The 20,056-nt window shown below is 39.5% G+C and overlaps 2 protein-coding genes across 2 annotated transcripts; both read right to left on the minus strand.

The window, feature by feature from the left end:
- Positions 1–13,541: 13,541 nt before the first annotated feature.
- LOC116194432 (germin-like protein subfamily 1 member 13) lies at positions 13,542–14,652 on the minus strand. The gene is made up of 2 exons (XM_031523241.1): positions 14,479–14,652; positions 13,542–14,256 (listed from the first exon to the last, which is right to left on the minus strand). Exons 1-2 carry the CDS (start codon positions 14,591–14,593, stop codon positions 13,706–13,708), a joined length of 666 nt encoding a protein of 221 aa, XP_031379101.1. The 5' UTR covers positions 14,594–14,652; the 3' UTR covers positions 13,542–13,705.
- Positions 14,653–18,595: 3,943 nt separating this feature from the next.
- On the minus strand, positions 18,596–19,758 carry LOC116194433 (germin-like protein subfamily 1 member 13). Its single transcript, XM_031523242.1, has 2 exons — positions 19,585–19,758; positions 18,596–19,362 (listed from the first exon to the last, which is right to left on the minus strand). The coding sequence occupies exons 1-2, from the start codon at positions 19,697–19,699 to the stop codon at positions 18,806–18,808; spliced, it is 672 nt and encodes a 223-aa protein (XP_031379102.1). The 5' UTR covers positions 19,700–19,758; the 3' UTR covers positions 18,596–18,805.
- Positions 19,759–20,056: the final 298 nt, after the last annotated feature.

Here is a 20,056-nt window from a genome sequence, read left to right on the forward strand (position 1 = left end):
GGGCCCACCTTACATTTCTTACCATATATTTCACTGTATAATCACCTAATACATCATTTTCTTTGTCATCCTTCACAGGGGCACGCCGGCTACAAGCAAAGAGCGATACACGGGTTCACACCTCCACGAGAACTCCTATCGGGTCTCTCTCCCTATACTTCGATAGGAAAGAGGCTTGATGCAGAAGTACCCCACTTTTAACGAAGCCGAAGACCAAAACGATTGAGTGAGCCACATATTCTCAACCCAACCATCTCAATCGATGGCAAGCATGGCCCCCGAAGCAAAGCACGTACACCAACTTCAAGAGCACCTATCCTCCTAGGGGCACCATCCACAGAGCGACACGGTCAGGAACGGCGTCCAACGCAGACCACGAAGACCGGGGCATCCGCGTTCAACACTCATGCCGGGGCAACCTCGGTCACCTGCACCCCAGAGCAAATCTTGTTTTTCTTTTTAGGCAATAGGGGAAATCATTTGTAAAGTTTGCAAGGACAAGCAACATGAAGTTCGGCTTCCAAATATCCAGAAGCCAAATCTCCATGAAAGGCCGACCCTCACGAAATAGGGCAAGGCACACCAAAGCGACCACGCAATGCAAAGTCGAGGAGTTTCCAACAAATACACGGGGCACAAAACAAACCCCAGCTGCAAGAAAAAAAACAGAGCGAAAAGAAGCGAAAAAAAAAACCAAGGAAGAGAGAGAGAAAAGACGCAAGAAAAACCCGCCAATGAACAAAACAAGGCATCGCCGAGATATAAAACTCTAGCACCGCCAATGCGAAGAAGAAATCAACAAACCCCGACAAAAAGGGGAGCATCAGACGCAACTCCTCGACGGAGACAGAACACAACGCACTCGGAGGTCGAATCCTTCGAACCTTTCACCCTTGCAAACTCGAGAGACAAAAGAATCGAGCCTGCTAGGTCGAAAACCCCTCGGGGCGACCTAGGCAAAAGCTAGGGCAAGGAGAGGCACGACTGAAAATCCCGAGGCGGGCAGTCGTGGCAAAAGGAGAGCTAATCCCCATTAGGTTGAGTGGTACGGCCCCGAGGTGGGTAACCGTAGCAAAAGGAGAGTAAAACGAGAGATAAACAAAACAGTCACTCTAGGCTCTCGCACACTGCGCGGACCAGGGATCCCCAAGGAAAATGGCCAGGTTATCTACTCCAACATGATCCCCGATCGGCTCTCCTGCACGACTCAAGTGTCCAAGGCGGATTCTTGCTCAAGCACAGCGGGCGACCAAACACGCAATCCAAGCAGTTCAAGACAGCCAACACTAACCGAAGAACGGAAGAGAAATGGGGGTACATCTCACTGAAAGCGTGAATCCGTGTATCCTTTTAGCTTGGGACAACGTGCTCCCCATGCTTTGTCTTTTCTCTCGGCCCATAAATGACTCTAAATGGGTCATAGCCACCTTACAATCGGCTACCACAAAGTCAAAATCCTAGACACTCCTTTCCGGGAGTCAAGTCATAACACTTTGGAAATGAATAGACTGAGGTATAACCAAATTTGCACAGAAATCCCCATGCGGGTCACAAGCGCAGCCGCCCTACGGTACCCTAACGAGAAGGGTCCCAAGCCGACAGGCGCGTCGAATAATAGACAGAGCTGCTAGGGCATCATTGAGAATGTCTCGATATGCTCGTACATGGCCAACAGGAACCTTGGAGGCCTCACATTGAGGCCTTCGAAAATGGGATCTCATTTGTATCGCCAAAGCAAAAACTCTATACGGGTCGCCAGGCGACCCAAAACTGAAAAACATGCGTCGCGAATACATCCTTTTACCTGTGCTTGCAATTCGCTAGTAATCCCATGACTTGCTAATGATGTCAGGATCACATGTACAACAAACGCGGGAACTACGACGAACTCTGATTCCCCATCCCTCGGGGTACGTGGGCACTTCGTCTAGAACTCGAGTCCTTCATCGCAAGACTGGGGCATCCCCAGCAAACTACAATCGCCCCTGCAACAGAACCGGCATCCGGCAGAGCAACGAGCAACCGCCCTAGTGGCGAGGCCGGCGTTCAGCAGATCAGCACATTTGGGGTAGCATCAGCCCTGCACATTCAGCGTATACCACCGTTCACACGACTAATGAGGTGCCCATCTCTGCGGGAGAGCCACGTGCAATCCCCATTCTCCACCGAGACAAGATGCGTCTTGGTCCCGAGAGTTAGTCCAACCTACGGCACCGCTTCACTATGGCAACGTTCACAAGCAACAGCATCCCCGGTGAACACAGTGACCAGACCATCCCCGCCAAGCGCACGACACAAGTCATCCAGTATGCGCCCAATCGCGCGACAAATTGCAAGCCACACCCACCACTGCACCATCCCAACAAAGCCATGACCCAATGCCAAGCGCCCCGCTCCGGCGCCCCGTGCCATTCCCTAACACTTGTCGTTGCTTCTACATTCCATGCACTTTCGCACCATGTCAACATTTACTGCTTTTTGGACTCCGTGTCCATCTTTACTACTTTTCGGACTCTGTGTTCATCTTTACTGCTTTTCGGACTCCATGTCCATTTTTACTGCTTTTCGGACTTCATGTCCAGGACTTCGTGTCCATTTTTACTGCTTTTCGGACTCCGTGTCCATCTTTACTGCTTTTCGGACTTCGTGTCCATTTTTACTGCTTTTCGAACTTCGGGTCCACCTTTACTACTTTTCGGACTCTGTGTCCATCTTTACTGCTTTTCGGACTCTGTGTCCAGGACTTCGTGTCCATTTTTACTGCTTTTAGGACTCCGTGTCCACCTTTACTGCTTTCCGGACTTCGCGTCCAGGACTCCGTGTCCACCTTTACTGCTTTTCGGACTTCGCGTCCAGGACTCCGTGTCCACCTTTACTGCTTTCCGGACTTCGCGTTCATCTTTACTGCTTTTCGGACTTCGCGTCCACGACTTCGTGTCCATCTTTACTGCTTTCCGGACTTCGCGTCCAGGACTCCGTGTCCACCTTTACTACTTTTCGAACTTCGCGTCCAGGACTCTGTGTCCACCTTTACTGCTTTTCGGACTTCGCGTCCAGGACTTCGTGTCCAGGACTCCGTGTCCATCTTTACTGCTTTTCGGACTTCGCGTCCAGGACTTCGTGTCCATCTTTACTGCTTTCCGGACTTCGCGTCCAGGACTCCGTGTCCACCTTTACTGCTTTCCGGACTTTGCGTCCAGGACTCCGTGTCCACCTTTACTGCTTTCCGGACTTCGCATCCAAGACTTCGTGTCCATTTTTACTGCTTTTCGGACTTCGCGTCCAGGACTTCGCGTCCAGGACTTCGTGTCCATCTTTACTGCTTTCCAGACTTCGCGTCCAGGACTTCGTGTCCATCTTTACTGCTTTCCGGACTCCGCGTCCAGGACTTCGTGTCTATTTTCACTGCTTTTCGGACTCCATGTCCATCTTTACTTTTATGCTGGGCCGAGTCCCATCATCACTATTCTACAGGGCCGAGTCCCATAATTACCTTTCTGCAGTGCCGAGTCCCATCTTTACTATTCTGCAAAGCCGAGTCCCATCATCACTATTCTGCAAAGCCGAGTCCCATCATCACTATTCTGCAAAGCCGAGTCCCATCATCACTATTCTGCTGGGCCGAGTCCCATCTTTACTTTTATGCAGGGCCGAGTCCCATCATCACTATTCTGCAGGGCCGAGTCCCATCTTTATTTTTCTGCAGGGCCGAGTCCCGTCTTCACTTTTTGCGGGGCCGAGTCCCGTCTTCACTTTTTGCGGGGCCGAGTCCCGTCTTCACTTTCCTGCAGGGCCGAGTCCCTTCTTCACTTTTATGCAGGGCCGAGTCCCATCTTTACTTTTCTGCAGGGCCGATTCATCTTCACTTTTCTGGAGGGCCGAGTCCCGTCTTCACTTTTATGCGGGGCCGAGTCCCGTCTTCACTTTTTGCAGGGCCGAGTTCCGTCTTTACTTTTCTGCAGGGCCGAGTTCCGTCTTTACTTTTTTTGCAGGGTCGAGTCCCATCTTTAGTTTTATGCAGGGCCAAGTCCTACCATCACTATTCTGCAGGGCCGAGTCCCATCTTTAATACTCTGCAGGGCCGAGTCCCATCTTTATTCTTATGCAAGGCCGAGTCTCATCATTACTAGTATGCAGGGTCCATGCACTTGCACAATTCTCTCCCACACATCCGAAACAAGAGAACAAATGGCTACTAAGAGGGAATCAAGACCGTCGCCGGGACCCAACGGGGTGCTTCTCATAGTCTTTGGCTGCATCCTCTATCCGAGCATGCCACCAAAGAGGGGCAAGCTGTCAGCACCCAATTTTGGTCCACCGGCTCCAGAGGGGCAGAATCATCATTTTTGCCACCGTGAGGGAAGTATTTCTAATTAATTACTCGAGTATTCACGACTTTTTGAAAATAGCAAATTTTCCTAATTTTACACCAATTTTATGATTTTTTTTCAAAAATAATACTATTCGGGACGTTTTCGGATTTTGCATACATCGACGTCAATCTTCAAAATCCGGGACAAAATTCGAGATTGAAAATAATTTTATCGCATAATATCGACCGATGAATTTTTCTGAGCACGATGGCGGTCTCGAATTATTTTTCCGACGCCCGATCAAGAAAACGGGATTTTCAATTTGTACGCGCATCGAATTCGAAAAAAAAATAATTCAAAAGCCGGTCAGAAGTCAGACTGCTGACTTCTGACCATGGCTTTCCCTTTTTCCTCTTCATTTTTCCCCAGCCTTCGTCCTTCTTCTTCTTCTGACCACTTTCTTTTTTTCATTTTCATTTTTCCGTTGATGGCTGCTCCTCTGTAGCGCCGCTCCTCTGCCCGAGACCGACTCGTCCTGTCACTTCCCTCTCAGCTACGTTCTTCCTCTGCACACGCTAACTTCGGCTCGCACGGCAACGACCGAACCGGCTCGGCCCCTCCTCGAAAACCGGCCGCTTTCTCTCGCTCTGTCTCTCTCTCGATTCCAGAACAAAACCCGCAGCTCACAGAGTTCGGAGGGGGGCGGAAAAAAACTCTCAGAGCTCACAAACGAAAAATCCTTAGTTCACCGATTCTCTCCCTCAGCTCGTTCGGACGATCCGCCCTCGGCTCCCGGACTCGAACCCCTCAGCTCGGATCCTCTCTCTCTCTCGGCAGCTCGTTTTTTTAAAGAGAAAGAACGGTAGCTTACGGAAAAAAAAGGGAAACTCGAAGCTCGAACTTCCGGAACCCCCAGCTCATGCCCGAAACCACAGCTCGCCCACGGTCCAGTTCACTCTCACGCCCGGAAATTCCCAGCTCGTCCCTCAGCCCAGCGAACCCTTAGCTCGGCCGATTCGCCCATCTCCGGGCTCCCTCAGCTCGCCTCTCCCCCTCGGTTCCCATTCCGACATTAATCGGGTCGGTTTCTTTTTTGGATCGTACAGGGAACGCCCGTAACGACCAGGGCCGATCGCGCCGACCCAACCCAGCAGTCCGTACGGTCCAACAGTTCGACTCAGTCCAGCGACGGCCCAGCCCAATCATCCGGCCCGGCCCAGCGGTATCCATCCAGCCCGGCCCAGCAACAGCCAACTCCACTCGGCCCAGCCCAACTCCCAGCAGGCCCACTCGGCCCAATCTTCCCTCAGCAGCCCAATATCCGGCGAAATTTTTATTTTTCAATTTTTTTTATTTACAGAATCACCTCTCAACTTCCCGAACTAGGTAAATCTTCGACTTAGTGGCATGTTTAGGGCTCCATTTCTGAATTTTTATGCTTGCTTGGATGAATATGATGTGAAATGAGCGTTATTGGGTCGTGTGGGTGATCGGATTCGTCGAGAACTCGATTTTACAAACTTTTCATTTTGTCTCATTTCAGTCTAGAGGACGCATTTCTTTTTTTTTTTTCAGATCCGCCCCAAATTTTAAAATTATTTTCAGTCAAGTCTAGGCCATTTTAATATTCCCAGATCAGTCCTTGAAATCTCCAGAATTTTTCAAGCATCACAAGAAACTTTCCAAGTTGTTTCAATTTAGTCCCGGGGTCATTTTCGCCTTTTTCAGATCAGCCCTGAATTTTAAATTATTTCTGTTCAAGTCCCGGTCATTTTGATACTTCCATATCAGTCCTCGAAATTTCCAGAATTTTCTAAAATCGGTTCCGGAACTTTTCGTGTCGTTTCAATTCAGTCCTTGGGGCATTTTTATTTTTCAGATCAGCCCGGACTTTCAGATTCATTCCAAAGGAGTCCTGGGGATATTTTCAGTAATTCTTACACAGTCCCCAATTTTTCAGAATTTTCAAATCAGTCCCGAAACTTTATCTAAATTTTCAAATCAGTCCCTGTTCTTTTAAAATTATTCAAATCAGTCCCTGTACATTTTTAAGATATCCAGCCCTTTCCTACTTGGATCACCGACCGACAATGTATGTGCCCTGTTTAAATATTTTATTCCTGTAATTATATGTATACGGCATGACAACGTGTATGTTTTGCATGATTTTCCGCTTCCATGAATCGGTGTCGTTTTATCGATTTCGTTGATATTATGTTTATGCGTATGTTTGTATGTGTTTATCATGATCATGGCGGCACCGATTATGTAAATTTGTATGTATGTCGTGCTTGACGTGTTAATATGCTCTTGATCCGTGTTTAAATGCTTTATTTTCTCGTTTTAATCGAAAGCTCACATGAATCGGCTTAATCATGCAAACTCGACCTAAAATTAACTTTTAAATCCCAAGGTGGTCGGGAATTAGGATTCGCATCGACGGTCTGAAACCCGCATATTCAGAGCATTTGGCAAAAACATTAATTAATTTAATCAACAATTCCACTAATGGGTAATTAGGACGTTCACACGATTAATTAAATCACTTGGCCCTAATAATTTTGCACGAATTGGTAATAAATCGGTAACACGCGTCGATAGGTTGCAAACATGCGTTGGTGCCCTTCTCAAAACTTGCAAATTTTATAAAACTCGAGACACGTGGTTCGATGTGACATAAATGTCTAGGAAGGACTTGCGCATCTCGACTCGAGGCCTCACCTGATTTCAAGAAACTCAGGTCGGGACGTGGAAGTCTTTCTTAGATCACTTCCGGATAGATTAATCGATCTTTTGGCTCTTTTAGGGTTCTTGACAACCCTGGAAGGACCAGGAGATCGGTTAGCGCCGGTCACAGGCCGAGATGGCCCGTACCGCGTAATCTCTCTTTCCCGAAAATAATTTTTACCTTAAGGGCAAAATCGTCTATTTGCAACTTAGCGACACCCCTAAGGTTAGAATAAGAGAAACATTACGGTATCAGGGCAGGGATGGGCTACCTATCTAGGCGTAGGTTCATCTGCATAGCCCGCTCTATCCGACCGATGAGTTTTTCGTTATTCTAGTATAGTCTCGGGTAGTTAGTTCGGTGGATGGGCTCAAAATACAAATACCGTACTAATTGTGTACTTGGTTAAGACGAAAGCGGGTAATAGCGGGATAGGCACTAGGTTCTAGGATTTACGGGCGAAATCAATGCTCGGTAATAACTTGTAATAACCGTAGTGTCACAACATAGAACAATTCTAAAAGCAACCCACAAACACAAGACTTGACAACAGACGTCACGTACGTCAAATCCTCGGAAAATAATGCCAAATGCGAAATACCTTTCCGAGGCGATCTTTGATCGGTTCACACCTTGTACCCATTTTGTCTGTTTTAAGGTAGGATTTGTATGCCAAGATATCCCGATTAATAATCGGTTAATTCACATAAATTCGGTAATAACAAAACCCCATTGTTTGCTTATTTATGCCCGTTTTGTTACATTCTTGCACTTGTTTTGTTATGCGGATCGAGCTCGATCCTTTAGGATGCGATCCATAGGGGTCCAACGCCCCACCGTAGATCACGGGGTCTAACCCCCCTAACACTGAGCGCATCTTAATTTCAATTCCGGTCTTTTCAAACTACACGGTGAGTACGAGTGGAATAATAATCGAACGCGATTCGGCCGGGATTTAGTTGTTGTAATTTGTATTTTATTTATTTGAGAGGACAATGTATGGATTTATGTTGTACATTTATTTATGTAAGAATCCCGGTCGGAGAGTGGACGGTCGGAGTGTTCCTTCGAATTTACGGTGTCAAAACGTGTAAGATGAGCGGAACTTAATTAAGCGGTAATTGAATTAAAATGGCAAGCCTAGACAAGCTAGAGTACCGATAGGGCGTGCGAGATATAGACTCGCATGTAACAGAACCCCCGAATTCGGAAGCTCGGGTTTCGCAGACCACATGCCTTAGCAATTAGGTGTATCCCGTGCCCCTAGACCTGGGTAATTTGCCGGCCCTCGACCTTCGAGTAGTAAAATTGCAAGTGGCGACTCCTTCTCACGTGCGTCCATCGCGCACCCCCGGAAAGGTGGATTTTACTACTCACAAGCCGCGTTGCAAAGGCACGCGCACGCGTGCCCCGACGAGACGAAATTCGGGTGCGCACACCAGCAAGAACTTATCTCAACCTTAGTCAAGGGCGATCAAAATATCCCACCACATCACGGAAATCAAACAACACTGATTTAAGAACAAGAGCTCTTAACCAGATAAAACTCTCACTCAAAAGAACCACAACTCACTCAAGGTCAAACATATATACAAACACTAAGCACTATAATTATGACATTAATCAAATAAGTAACTCATGCATCAAATCTAAGGTTCGATATAAGCAAATTTGTTTCACCTCAAGAGTAAAGGAATATGTCATTAGATTACTAATAGTAAACACAATCAGTCCCAAGCTTATTTCTTTTAACCAAACACAAAGAAATTAATAACATCAACCTTTGAAAAATCTTACTAATATGTCAGTAAAATATTAAAAGTTTCTCATAATTAAATCAAGCAAATGAGGTCGAAACTAATCAAATAACTAACATAGCAACCAAATAAGGAAATTTCAATTAAAGCTCAACCACATCTGCTTAGGTCATTCTCCAAATTTCTTACTCCAATAAGGCTCCCAAACAATCAAAATAAACCACATAACCTGCACTTTCTATTTATGTATCTTTCAACGAACACACATAACCCATACTTATTCATTAACAAATCCAAAACATAAACGACTCAAATGTTTAACAAGCATGGAATTCAAAGGAAATCCTATCAAAATCTCCACAATTATCAAAAAAATTTCTCGAGAATCAAGCCTCAACTTAAGTTTATAGGTTCTCCTAACTTATGCTCTAATACCAAAATTGTCATGACTCGAAATTTCAACAAAGTTTCCCCTAAATTTATTGATATCAATTATCACATAACTATTCATATAACAACCTGCTTCCCATAAATTCCAAAATACATATAACCGATCAAGCAAACTCTAATATGTATATATACTTCTCAAGATATTACTTTTTCTCACCCGCATCAGTAATCCAGCTAAACAAAAGTTTCAGATCGTAACATATTCAAATGCATTCTATACAAAAATTACTTATCAAATAACTAAGATCGATAGCTAGTCCTCCGAGCTGATCCCCGATTTCCACAAAAGTTCTCTTGTGCTGCTAGTCTAGCTCATTGCTCATCTGAAAAATATATGCAGAGTATGAGCTGCATCTCAGTAAGTACTAAATTTCAAAGCAAAATGAATTATTGTTAAATAAATATTTAATTGCAAATAACCAAATATTCAAATAAATAATACAATCACATTCAATTCAACTATCAACTATCAACTCACCGCACGCATATTATATATATATATATATATATATAGATGCACCATATTAATAATTACATCCAATATAGTAATTAAATTTAAGTCCTACTAACTAATACACGCAACTCTTCAAATTTTTTTTCTAATATCCAATATCACATAATCATCAATTATTCATTCATTTAGCGTTCCATAGCAAATCACTACACAATCACTTGACAGATTGATCCATCTAAATCAATCCGAACAAATAATGCACAACATTAGTTAAACAATATAGCCACAGGGTCGCATTTCCTTACGACAAGTTAGGACGGTATTGTGACCCCGCACATCTCATTCAAGCCCCGTTTTCTATTCCGCAGGGTCCAGCGGCCATCCAGGTCCCATTTCTATTCTGTCGGATCCAGCGGCCGTTCGAGGCCTATTTTCTATTCCGCCGAATCCAGCGACCGTTCGGGCCCCATTTTCTATTACGTCGGGTCTAGCGGGCATTCGGAGCCCATAAATGAAAGGAAGAAAGAAATGGAAAAACAAAGAAGAAAAGAAAGAAAAGAGATGGAATGGATGGCGGTGGAAATGGGGGTAAACGTGGAGCCCATGCAACCACTTCATCTCTTTTTCGTTTTTTTCTTTTTTTTAATTAAAGCTCCAGCCATAATATATATATATATATATATATATAAAAGCATATGTAATTATATGTGTGAGCATGTTTAAAAAAAATGCCGGTTCTTACATATTTGCTAATTAATGATTCTGATATAGCATGATTACCATTGTAATTTCATTTTTATGGAACACTCGAATTTTATAAATCATTCTAACTAGTATTTTACCACCCTATCTTAAAATATATGTAGTACTTTTACTTCTTATTTTCAAGTTGGCATACGCTCATACATATGTAATATACGAAATACCGTTAGTAATTCTAGAAGATATTTAAACAACCCAAAGATAATATATGATCATGATAAAATTTCCATAATAAGATTAATTACTAATATCAAATATCTAAATAAATATAATCTATTCATATAATTACTCAAATAATGTTAAACTGAAGTTGTTATCCCAGCGCTTTGCGCGGGTTCTCTTTTCTTACTATGTATTATTTCCGGAAATATAAACATAAATATAAGTATAAATATAATGTCGAATTTATACAAAAATACATTCAACTATTTACATTAATTAGGAATGAATCAATAAACATTACTATAATCTATGAATTTGTAGTACCATTTCAAGGTTGATTTTCCATGCACCTATTAAACTCCAGATACATATATATATATATATATGTGCGTGTGTGTATGTATACTTTGGAAAAGATCTTCACATACCGCACGACCCGCGACATCCGACATGAAATAGACCATCCACCCTGAAAAATCAAAAGAAATTGAGAAACAGAAGCAAGTACGTGTCTTAGATGTTGTCTCTATCTCTACCGAGAATATACTCTCAATTCTCTCTACCGAGAAATATATGTTTCAACACACAAGACTTCTCCTCTGGTTCCTACCTGGTCTACCATAGGAAACCTATCCTTATAACCAACATCAACTAGGTCAAAATTTACTCAAGATTATCCTTACAAGCAACATCAACTAGGTAAAATTTTACTTAAGTATTTGTTTATTGCTTCGCTTATAAATTAAACCATAGACAAGTAATTTTCGTGGTATTATAATTAGGTATAAGACTAACAATATTTTTCAATGTTTTAAGACAAATGATACCGTACAACACAATATTTTAAACCTTTTACCACGTAACACGTATCGTAATATTTTCATCATACAGTACAAGATTTTGCAATTTTTACACCCCACAGCATCCTATCAATTTACCATAAAAAGACAAAAGAATTGATGGAAAGCTGATGCAATTTTGGTTGGACACAAACAATTAATAAGTAAAATACAAGAAAGAATTATCTTTTACCTCACGGTTCTTTGATTTTTTTCACGAGATAACACAATTTAATTTATTTCTATTACATAACATGAGATTTTTGAATTTTTCACAATATAGCACACCGTTAATTTTACATAAAAAAATTGGACAAAAAAGTTAACGTTGAACCCCAATCCTCAGAACATGTAATTTTGGTGTGACCTCACAAACAAGTTTACCAACGACCTCGCTCTTGTAATCATATTTTGTCTTATAATTTTATTATCATAGTAAATTTCAGTCACTAATCATATTGTAATTCTGTTATAATTACAAATTTTATAACCCCTAATTTTGAACTATATGACAAACTCTATCGTGTCATAATAATCTTCTTCTTATTAAAGATATATTATATACATACTTTCTTATATTTTCATATTTTAACGAATATCGGTTGAGTAAAGTGATCTATTGAAATAAAAATAATAATTTTCTAATTATTAAAATAATATTTGAACAAAGTAAAGATAGCTATTAACTTTTGTATCATGTAATATATATTAATCAATGTATATTTGTAATACTAACAATTAAGAATTCATGATTCTCATTCTGTACAATATATCGAGGTTATATATGTTATATCAAATATAGCGTGACTTACAATTACGATATTATTGATTCGACAATTTCAGACATGCAGTATTGCACTGGCTATCCAAGTTGGGAATCAAAAGTGATACCGTCTATTAGATGCTGACTCTTTACCGAAGAATTATTTTGATTTATAGATTTTTTTTTCTGTAATCAAGTACTTTAAGTTCAATAGACGTAGATTAATTCAAATTCAAATCGAGTCGGCTCAATAATGAGTAAAGGTTTCCAATCAAAAATTTTCTTTATTCACAAAGTTCAAGATCTTATTTAAGGAGAACGAATGTTGAATCACCTAAAAAAATCCGGATGATTTATGAACACACGAACTCCATCATCTTTTCTCCATCTTTGCTAATATGAAAATGATTCAACACACGAGACTTCTTACTCTGGTTCCTGGTCCACCTTTGAAGCTTATTCTTACTAGCAACATCAACTAGGTCAAAAGTTGCTTACTTTATTTTTTAGTTCCTGTATAACCATAATTTTCAATTGTTTAACCCCATAATATAAAGGATATCCAATTTATCCTTGCTCATGGTTTGTTACAAAACCGAATGTTGTCACCTACTCTCGCGCATGAGGTGGATGCGAATGTGTATATAGATGTTGCTTTAATGTCTTCGCCTAATTTCCTTTTTTTTTCTTTCTTTTTTTTGGTATTTCTTGGAGTAATAATCTGAAGATTATCAGAAACGGATTGTAAACAACGACCAATCCAAGTCAAGCACTATTATTTTTCTTTTGTTACAAAAAGGTTCAAGATCTAGTATAATGAAAATTTTTCCAAATAACTAATAAAGGTATATGGGCAGTCTTACTAGATATCGAACGTGCTACATTTATGTCAACAGAAAAGAACGCGCGCTACTACGTTGGACTCTTTTTTGATAAATCAAGTGCTTTCATCCTTTAAATAATAATATCCAGTCCAAAAGTATGCCAAACAGATGCAACATGCTATTTTTAAGTGCTAGGATATCTTGACTATTTTAAGGCAATTAGAAAACTATTATCCTTTTAAACGTGGAGCATACTATCTATGGATTGCAAATGAATTAATCACTCGTGAGCATTGCCATGTGATGTTTATAATATTGATTCTATTAGGCAAAAGATCGCTTTCATTAATGAATAGAAAAAGTAGTGATCATGTTGGAAGGTTCAATTAGAATTCAGTCTTGAGGTATGCAAATCACATTTTTCGCGTGTGTGAGAGAGAGATACCAAGTTTTTAATAAGGAAGCATCACATAATAACAAGAAACAGCATCGATGAAATGCATCATTAATTTTATTTAGAAAGACATACCACGTTTCCACCTTAGTACACGAACATTTAATTATGAGAAACATCGAACATTTCCATCTCATACAAACACATATCGAATATATTTTAACCAAGAACAGAGGAAACAAGCTCCGATGCCTTGGTTTTATTTGATGGATATAAACTGGGATTCGAGATAATCTATAGTTTTCTTGTCCACCTGGAAAGCCTTGGTCAAGACCTTCGGGTCAATCAGTGGCTTAGATCCGAACACGGCGTTAGCAATTGTTATGACACCAGGGTTCTGGCTACTCAAGCTTGAGATTGCGACTGCGGCGGTCTTCCCTATGTTGAGTTGGAAGTGAATCATCGCGAATGGGAAGACAAACACGTCTCCAGGCTTCAGGATTCGGGTGACGAGCCTGTTTCCAAGCTGGTTTGACAAGACGAACCCAACATAGAGCTCGCCCTGGACGCACATGATGACCTCAGTTGCACGAGGGTGGATGTGAGGTGGGTTCAGGCCAGAAGGGGCATAGTCGATGCGGGCTAAAGAGATCCCTAGAGTGTTAAGACCCGGGAGCTGGTCAACAGCAACCATAGTCACAATGGACCCGACACTGTTGTTGGTATCCCGGGGAATGTTGATTCCCCGGAAGAGGAAATCATCGGCGACCGTAAGGTTTGGATTCTTGCAGAATTTTCCATTTACAAATACTACATAAAAAGATGGCAATTAGAACATATATATGCAACGATATGTTTACAAAAGATGCATCCATGTGAATTGTTTCCCATGGGCAGCATCGAATAATTGGAAGGAAGCTTTGTTTAGTGTTTGCATGCCGATTAGCTGGGATGTACGTGCCGGAACGAGATATATAGATAATATATATATCACACAAATATAAACATAGATATAGCTAGTTATGTAAATACCAGCATTTTTGGGCTCATCTACAGCCACACAAATGTCCTGAAGTTGACTAGGATCAAATGCAAAGCTGCTCGAGATTGCCAACGCACTCACGAGTAAGGCTACAAAGAGCTTCATTGTATATATCAAAGTAGGACTTAGTTATATGGGAGAAAAGGTGATCGATAGTACCTTCGGCGTTTGAGGAACTGAGCACATATCACAAGCCTATTTATAGATAGGAGGCACAGACCTGATAGATTTTCGCTGCTACAGGTGCCTAAGGTGGATTTAAGGTCAATTGTTTAATTAATAACTGATAATCTGGACGAAACATTCTACAGCTACTACAAAACCAATTGATAAGCAAAAAAGATAATCCATATTATATGTAACGTGTGGATATATTTAATTTGGTCATTAGGTTGATTAAGTTCTTGATTAATCATTCCCTCCATGATCTCACCGAAGATTATACCTTTTTTTTTTGTGAACAAGGGAGGTTCATAGATCTCGTATAATTAAAATAAAGTGCTAAATAAATAGACACTGATAATACTACTAACGGAAATTGAACTTGGGAACTCTTGTTTCTTGGCGAGGGCTAGCACTGCAGTAGTATAGCTCCTTAAAAGAAAACTTATTTTATATGGCGAAATACATTTAAAAAAAATTCACGTTTTGTTATAGAAAAAATGCAAGGTGTATAGAGCCTGACTTTTCTTTTTCTAATGATCAAGTGAATTATATATATATATATACATACACTTTATATCCACCAAAAAATAAATTACATACCCTTAATTCGAAGAAGATTTAATTATATGAAACTTTTAAATAACATTCGAAGCTTCCGAGGTTGAAAACTCAACTCTTATTCCAATCTGAGAGAGAGAGAGAGAGAGAGAGAGAGAGAGAGAGAGAGAGAGAGAGAGAGAGAGAGAGAGAGATGAGTAGCTTTATCCAACTACTAAAGAAATCATAGGGAAGATATCACTCGCCCAATAGAAGAGGACAGAAACATAACACCGAGGGTTAAAAGAGTAATTAACATATTTTTCTTTATAAATAAAAAATAGTAGTTCTGATTGTTTAGTCGATTTATAAAGGACATCTTTGATTCCAAAACAAGAAAATAGAAACATGTACAGCATAACTAATTTCAATGATGAAAATCGACCTTAAAAACTTTTCATTGCCGGTGAGGACAATGGCACAAAATAAATGATATATATACCAATAGAAATCTTTACTAATGGAAGAGATAATGTTAATAAACGGAGTTATACCAAGAATTTCTTTAGTCATTAGTATGAAATTATCTATTTTCATGGGTGAGATTAAGCAATGACGAGTATTAGTTGTCCATTTGTATAGATTTCTGAACATTACCCTCAGTAAAAGTCCATTAGGTTTGTCCTACACCAATCCAACTATTGCCAACTAGTCTTGACTGAAGGTATAATGTAAATTAGCCTTTTATCAATGAATATTTCATTTTACCAACCGAAATTGTCTATTAGTAAATGTCATTTATTTTGTAGTACATGTTTTATTACACTGTGTCATTTTAATTGATTAAACAATCGATTGGCCACATGTATATATGAACAATTCAACCATGTACTCCAAATTAGATTCAATTACACTACCATTACAAGTGGCCGCAACATAATTTGCTAAATTTCACTTGATTAAGCCCAATTATATTCTAAGTCGTGAAATCAAATCTAATTAACATCTAACCAAGTCTGATCCCACTCGTCCATCCATCCATCCATCCATCATCATGAATTCACCATACATCAATTACGAAAGAAATTGGAGGAATTTATAATATTTACAAGCCACCTAGCCTATTCAAGCTTAAGCACTAATTTACTTAACCTAAGATTATCCTTAAAAGCAACATCAACCAGGTCAAAATTTACTTAATTATTTGTGTATTGCTTCGCTTAATTGTGAAACCATAGACAAGTATTGTCGTGGCAATATCATTAGGTATAAAACTAACCATATTTTTCAATGATATAACCCCATGGGAAAGGATCTAGAGATGGACATGAGAACTTTCAAGAAAAATGATACCGTACAACACAATATTTTAAATCTTTTTACCACGTAACACGTACCGTAATATTTTCATCATACAGTACAAGATTTTGCAATTTTTACACCCCACAGCATCCTATCAATTTTCCATAAAAAGAAAAAAAGAATTGATGGAAAGCTGATGCAATTTTGGTTGGACACAAACAATTAATAAAGTAAAATACAAGAAAGAAATATATTGTACATCACGGTTTTCTGATTTTTTTCACGAGATAACACAATTTAATTTATTTTTATTGCATAATACGAAAATTTTGAATTTTTTTCGACATAGCACACCGTTAACTTTCCATAAAAAAATTAGACAAAAAAAGCTAACGTTGAACCCCAATCTTAAGAACATGTAATTTTGGTGTGACCCCACAAACCTCGCTCTTGTAATCATGTTTTGTCTTATAATTTTATTATCATAGTAAATTTCAATCATTAATCATATTGTAATTCTGTTATAATTACAAATTTGATAACCCCTAATTTTGAATTATATGACAAACTCTATCGTGTCATAATGATCTTCTTCTTTTTAAAGATATATTATATACATACTTTCTTATATTTTCATATTTTACTGAATATCGGTTGAGTAAAGTGATCTATTGAAATAAAAATAATAATTTTCTAATTATTAAAAATAATATTTGAACAAAGTAAAGCTAGATATTAGCTTTTGTATCATGTAATATATAGTAATCAATGAACATTTGTAATACTAACAATTAAGAATTCATGATTCTCATTCTGTACAATATATCGAGGTGATATATGTTATATCAAATATAGCGTGACTTACAATTACGATATTATTGGTTCGAAAATTTCAGACATGCAGTATTGCACTGGCTATCAAAGTTGGGAATCAAAATTGATACCGTCTAGTAGATGCTGACTCTTTACCGAATAATTATTTTGATTTATAGATTTTTTTTTCTGTAATCAAGTACTTGAATAGATGTCGATTAATTCAAATTCAAATCGAGTTGGCTCAATAATGAGTAAGAGTTTCCAATCGTGAATTTTCTTTATTCACAAAGTTCAAGATCTTATTTAAGGAGAACAAATGTTGAATCACCTAAAAAAATCCGGATTGATTTATAAACACACGAACTCCATCATCTTTTCTCCATCTTTGCTAATATGAAAATGTTTCAACACACGAGACTTCTTACTCTGGTCCCTGGTCCACCTTTGAAGCTTATTCTTACTAGCAACATCAACTAGGTCAAAAGTTGCTTACTTTATTTTTTAGTTCGAGTATAACCATAATTTTCAATTGTTTAACCCCATAATATAAAGGATATCCAATTTATCCTTGCTCGTGGTTTGTTACAAAACCGCGCATGAGGTGGATGCGAATGTGTATATAGATGTTGCTTTATTGTCTTCACCTAATTTCCTTTTTTTTTTCTTTCTTTTTTTGGTATTTCTTGGAGTAATAATCTGAAGATTATCAGAAACGGATTGTAAACAACGGCCAATCCAAGTCAAGCACTATTATTTTTCTTTTATTATAAAGAGGTTCAAGATATAGTATAATGAAAAAATTTCTAAATAACTAATAAAGGTACATGGCAGTCTTACTAGATATCGAACGTGCTACATTTATGTCAACAAAAAAGAACGCGCACTATTACGCTGGACTCTCTTTTGATAGATCAAGTGCTTTCATCCTTTAACTAATAATATCCAGTCCGAAAGTATGCCAAACAGATGCAACATGCTATTTTTAAGTGCTAGGATATCTTGACTATTTTAAGGCAATTCCAAAACTATTATCATTTTAAACGTGGAGCATTCTATCTATGGATTGCAAATGAATTAATCACTCGTGAGCATTGCCATGTGATGTTTATAATATTGAATCTATTAGGCAAAAGATCGCTTTCATTAACGAATAGAAAGAGTAGTGATCATGTTGGAAAGTTCAATTAGAATTCAGTCTTGAGGTATCCAAATCACATTCTTCGCGTGTGTGAGAGAGAGATACTTAGTTTTTAATAAGGAAGCATCTCATAATAACAAGAAACAGCATCGATGAAATGCATCATTAATTTTATTTAGAAAGACATACAACCTTTCCACCTTAGTACACGAACATTTAATTATGAGAAACATCGAACATTTCCATCTCACACGAACACATATCGAATATATTTTAACCAAGAACAGAGGAAACAAGCTCCGATGCCTTGGTTTTATTTGAAGGATATAAACTACCCTCTTTCACTCCCTCTTTTGGTTTTAACTGTGGTTGTTGTACCAAAACTGGGATTCAAGATAATCTATAGTTTTCTTGTCCACCTGGAAAGCCTTGGTCAAAACCTTCGGGTCAATCAGTGGCTTAGATCCGAACACGGCGTTCGCAATTGTTATGACACCAGGGTTCTGGCTACTCAAGCTTGAGATTGCGACTGCGGCGGTCTTCCCTATGTTGAGTTGGAAGTGAATCATCGCGAATGGGAAGACAAACACGTCTCCAGCCTTCAGGATTTGGGTGACGAGCCTGTTTCCGAGCTGGTTTGACAAGACGAACCCAACATAGAGCTCGCCCTGGACGCACATGATGACCTCAGTTGCACGAGGGTGGATGTGAGGTGGGTTCAGGCCAGAAGGGGCATAGTCGATGCGGGCTAAAGAGATCCCTAGAGTGTTAAGACCTGGGAGCTGGTCAACAGCAACCATAGTCACAATGGACCCGACACTGTTGTTGGTATCCCGGGGAATGTTGATTCCCCGGAAGAGGAAATCATCGGCGACAGTAAGGTTTGGATTCTTGCAGAATTTTCCATTTACAAATACTGCATAAAAAGATGGCAATTAGAACATATATATGTAACGATATGTTTACAAAAGATGCATCCATGTGAATTGTTTCCCATGGGCAGCATCGAATAATTGGAAGGAAGCTTTGTTTAGTGTTTGCATGCCGATTAGCTGGGATGTACGTGCCGGAACGAAATATATAGATAATATATATATCACACAAATATAAACATAGATATAGCTAGTTATGTAAATACCAGCATTTTTGGGCTCATCTACAGCCACACAAATGTCCTGAAGTTGACTAGGATCAAATGCAAAGCTGCTCGAGATTGCCAACGCACTCACGAGTAAGGCTACAAAGAGCTTCATTGTATATATCAAAGTAGGACTTAGTTATATGGGAGAAAAGGTGATCGATAGTACCTTCGGCGTTTGAGGAACTGAGCACATATCACAAGCCTATTTATAGATAGGAGGCTTTGACCTGATAGATTTTCGCTGCTACAGGTCCCTAAGGTGGATTTAAGGTCAATTGTTTAATTAATAACTGATAATCTGGACGAAACATTCTCCAGCTACTACAAAACCAATTGATAAGCCAAAAAGATAATCCATATTATATGTAACGTGTGGATATATTTAATTTGGCCATTAGGTTGATTAAGTTCTTGATTAATCATTCCCTCCATGATCTCACCGAAGACTATACTTTTTTTTTGGTGAACA

This window comes from Punica granatum, chromosome 2 (assembly GCF_007655135.1).
Source record: "Punica granatum isolate Tunisia-2019 chromosome 2, ASM765513v2, whole genome shotgun sequence".
NCBI classification, from domain to species: Eukaryota; Viridiplantae; Streptophyta; class Magnoliopsida; order Myrtales; family Lythraceae; genus Punica; species Punica granatum.

Coding starts and splice junctions, on each gene's coding strand:
- LOC116194432 (XM_031523241.1), bottom strand. CDS start 14,593: ATGAAGCTCTTTGTAGCCTTACTCGTGAGTGCGTTGGCAATCTCGAGC. Junction 14,257..14,478: donor AGATGAGCCCAAAAATGCTG/GTATTTACATAA, acceptor CTTTTTATGTAG/TATTTGTAAATGGAAAATTC.
- LOC116194433 (XM_031523242.1), bottom strand. CDS start 19,699: ATGAAGCTCTTTGTAGCCTTACTCGTGAGTGCGTTGGCAATCTCGAGC. Junction 19,363..19,584: donor AGATGAGCCCAAAAATGCTG/GTATTTACATAA, acceptor CTTTTTATGCAG/TATTTGTAAATGGAAAATTC.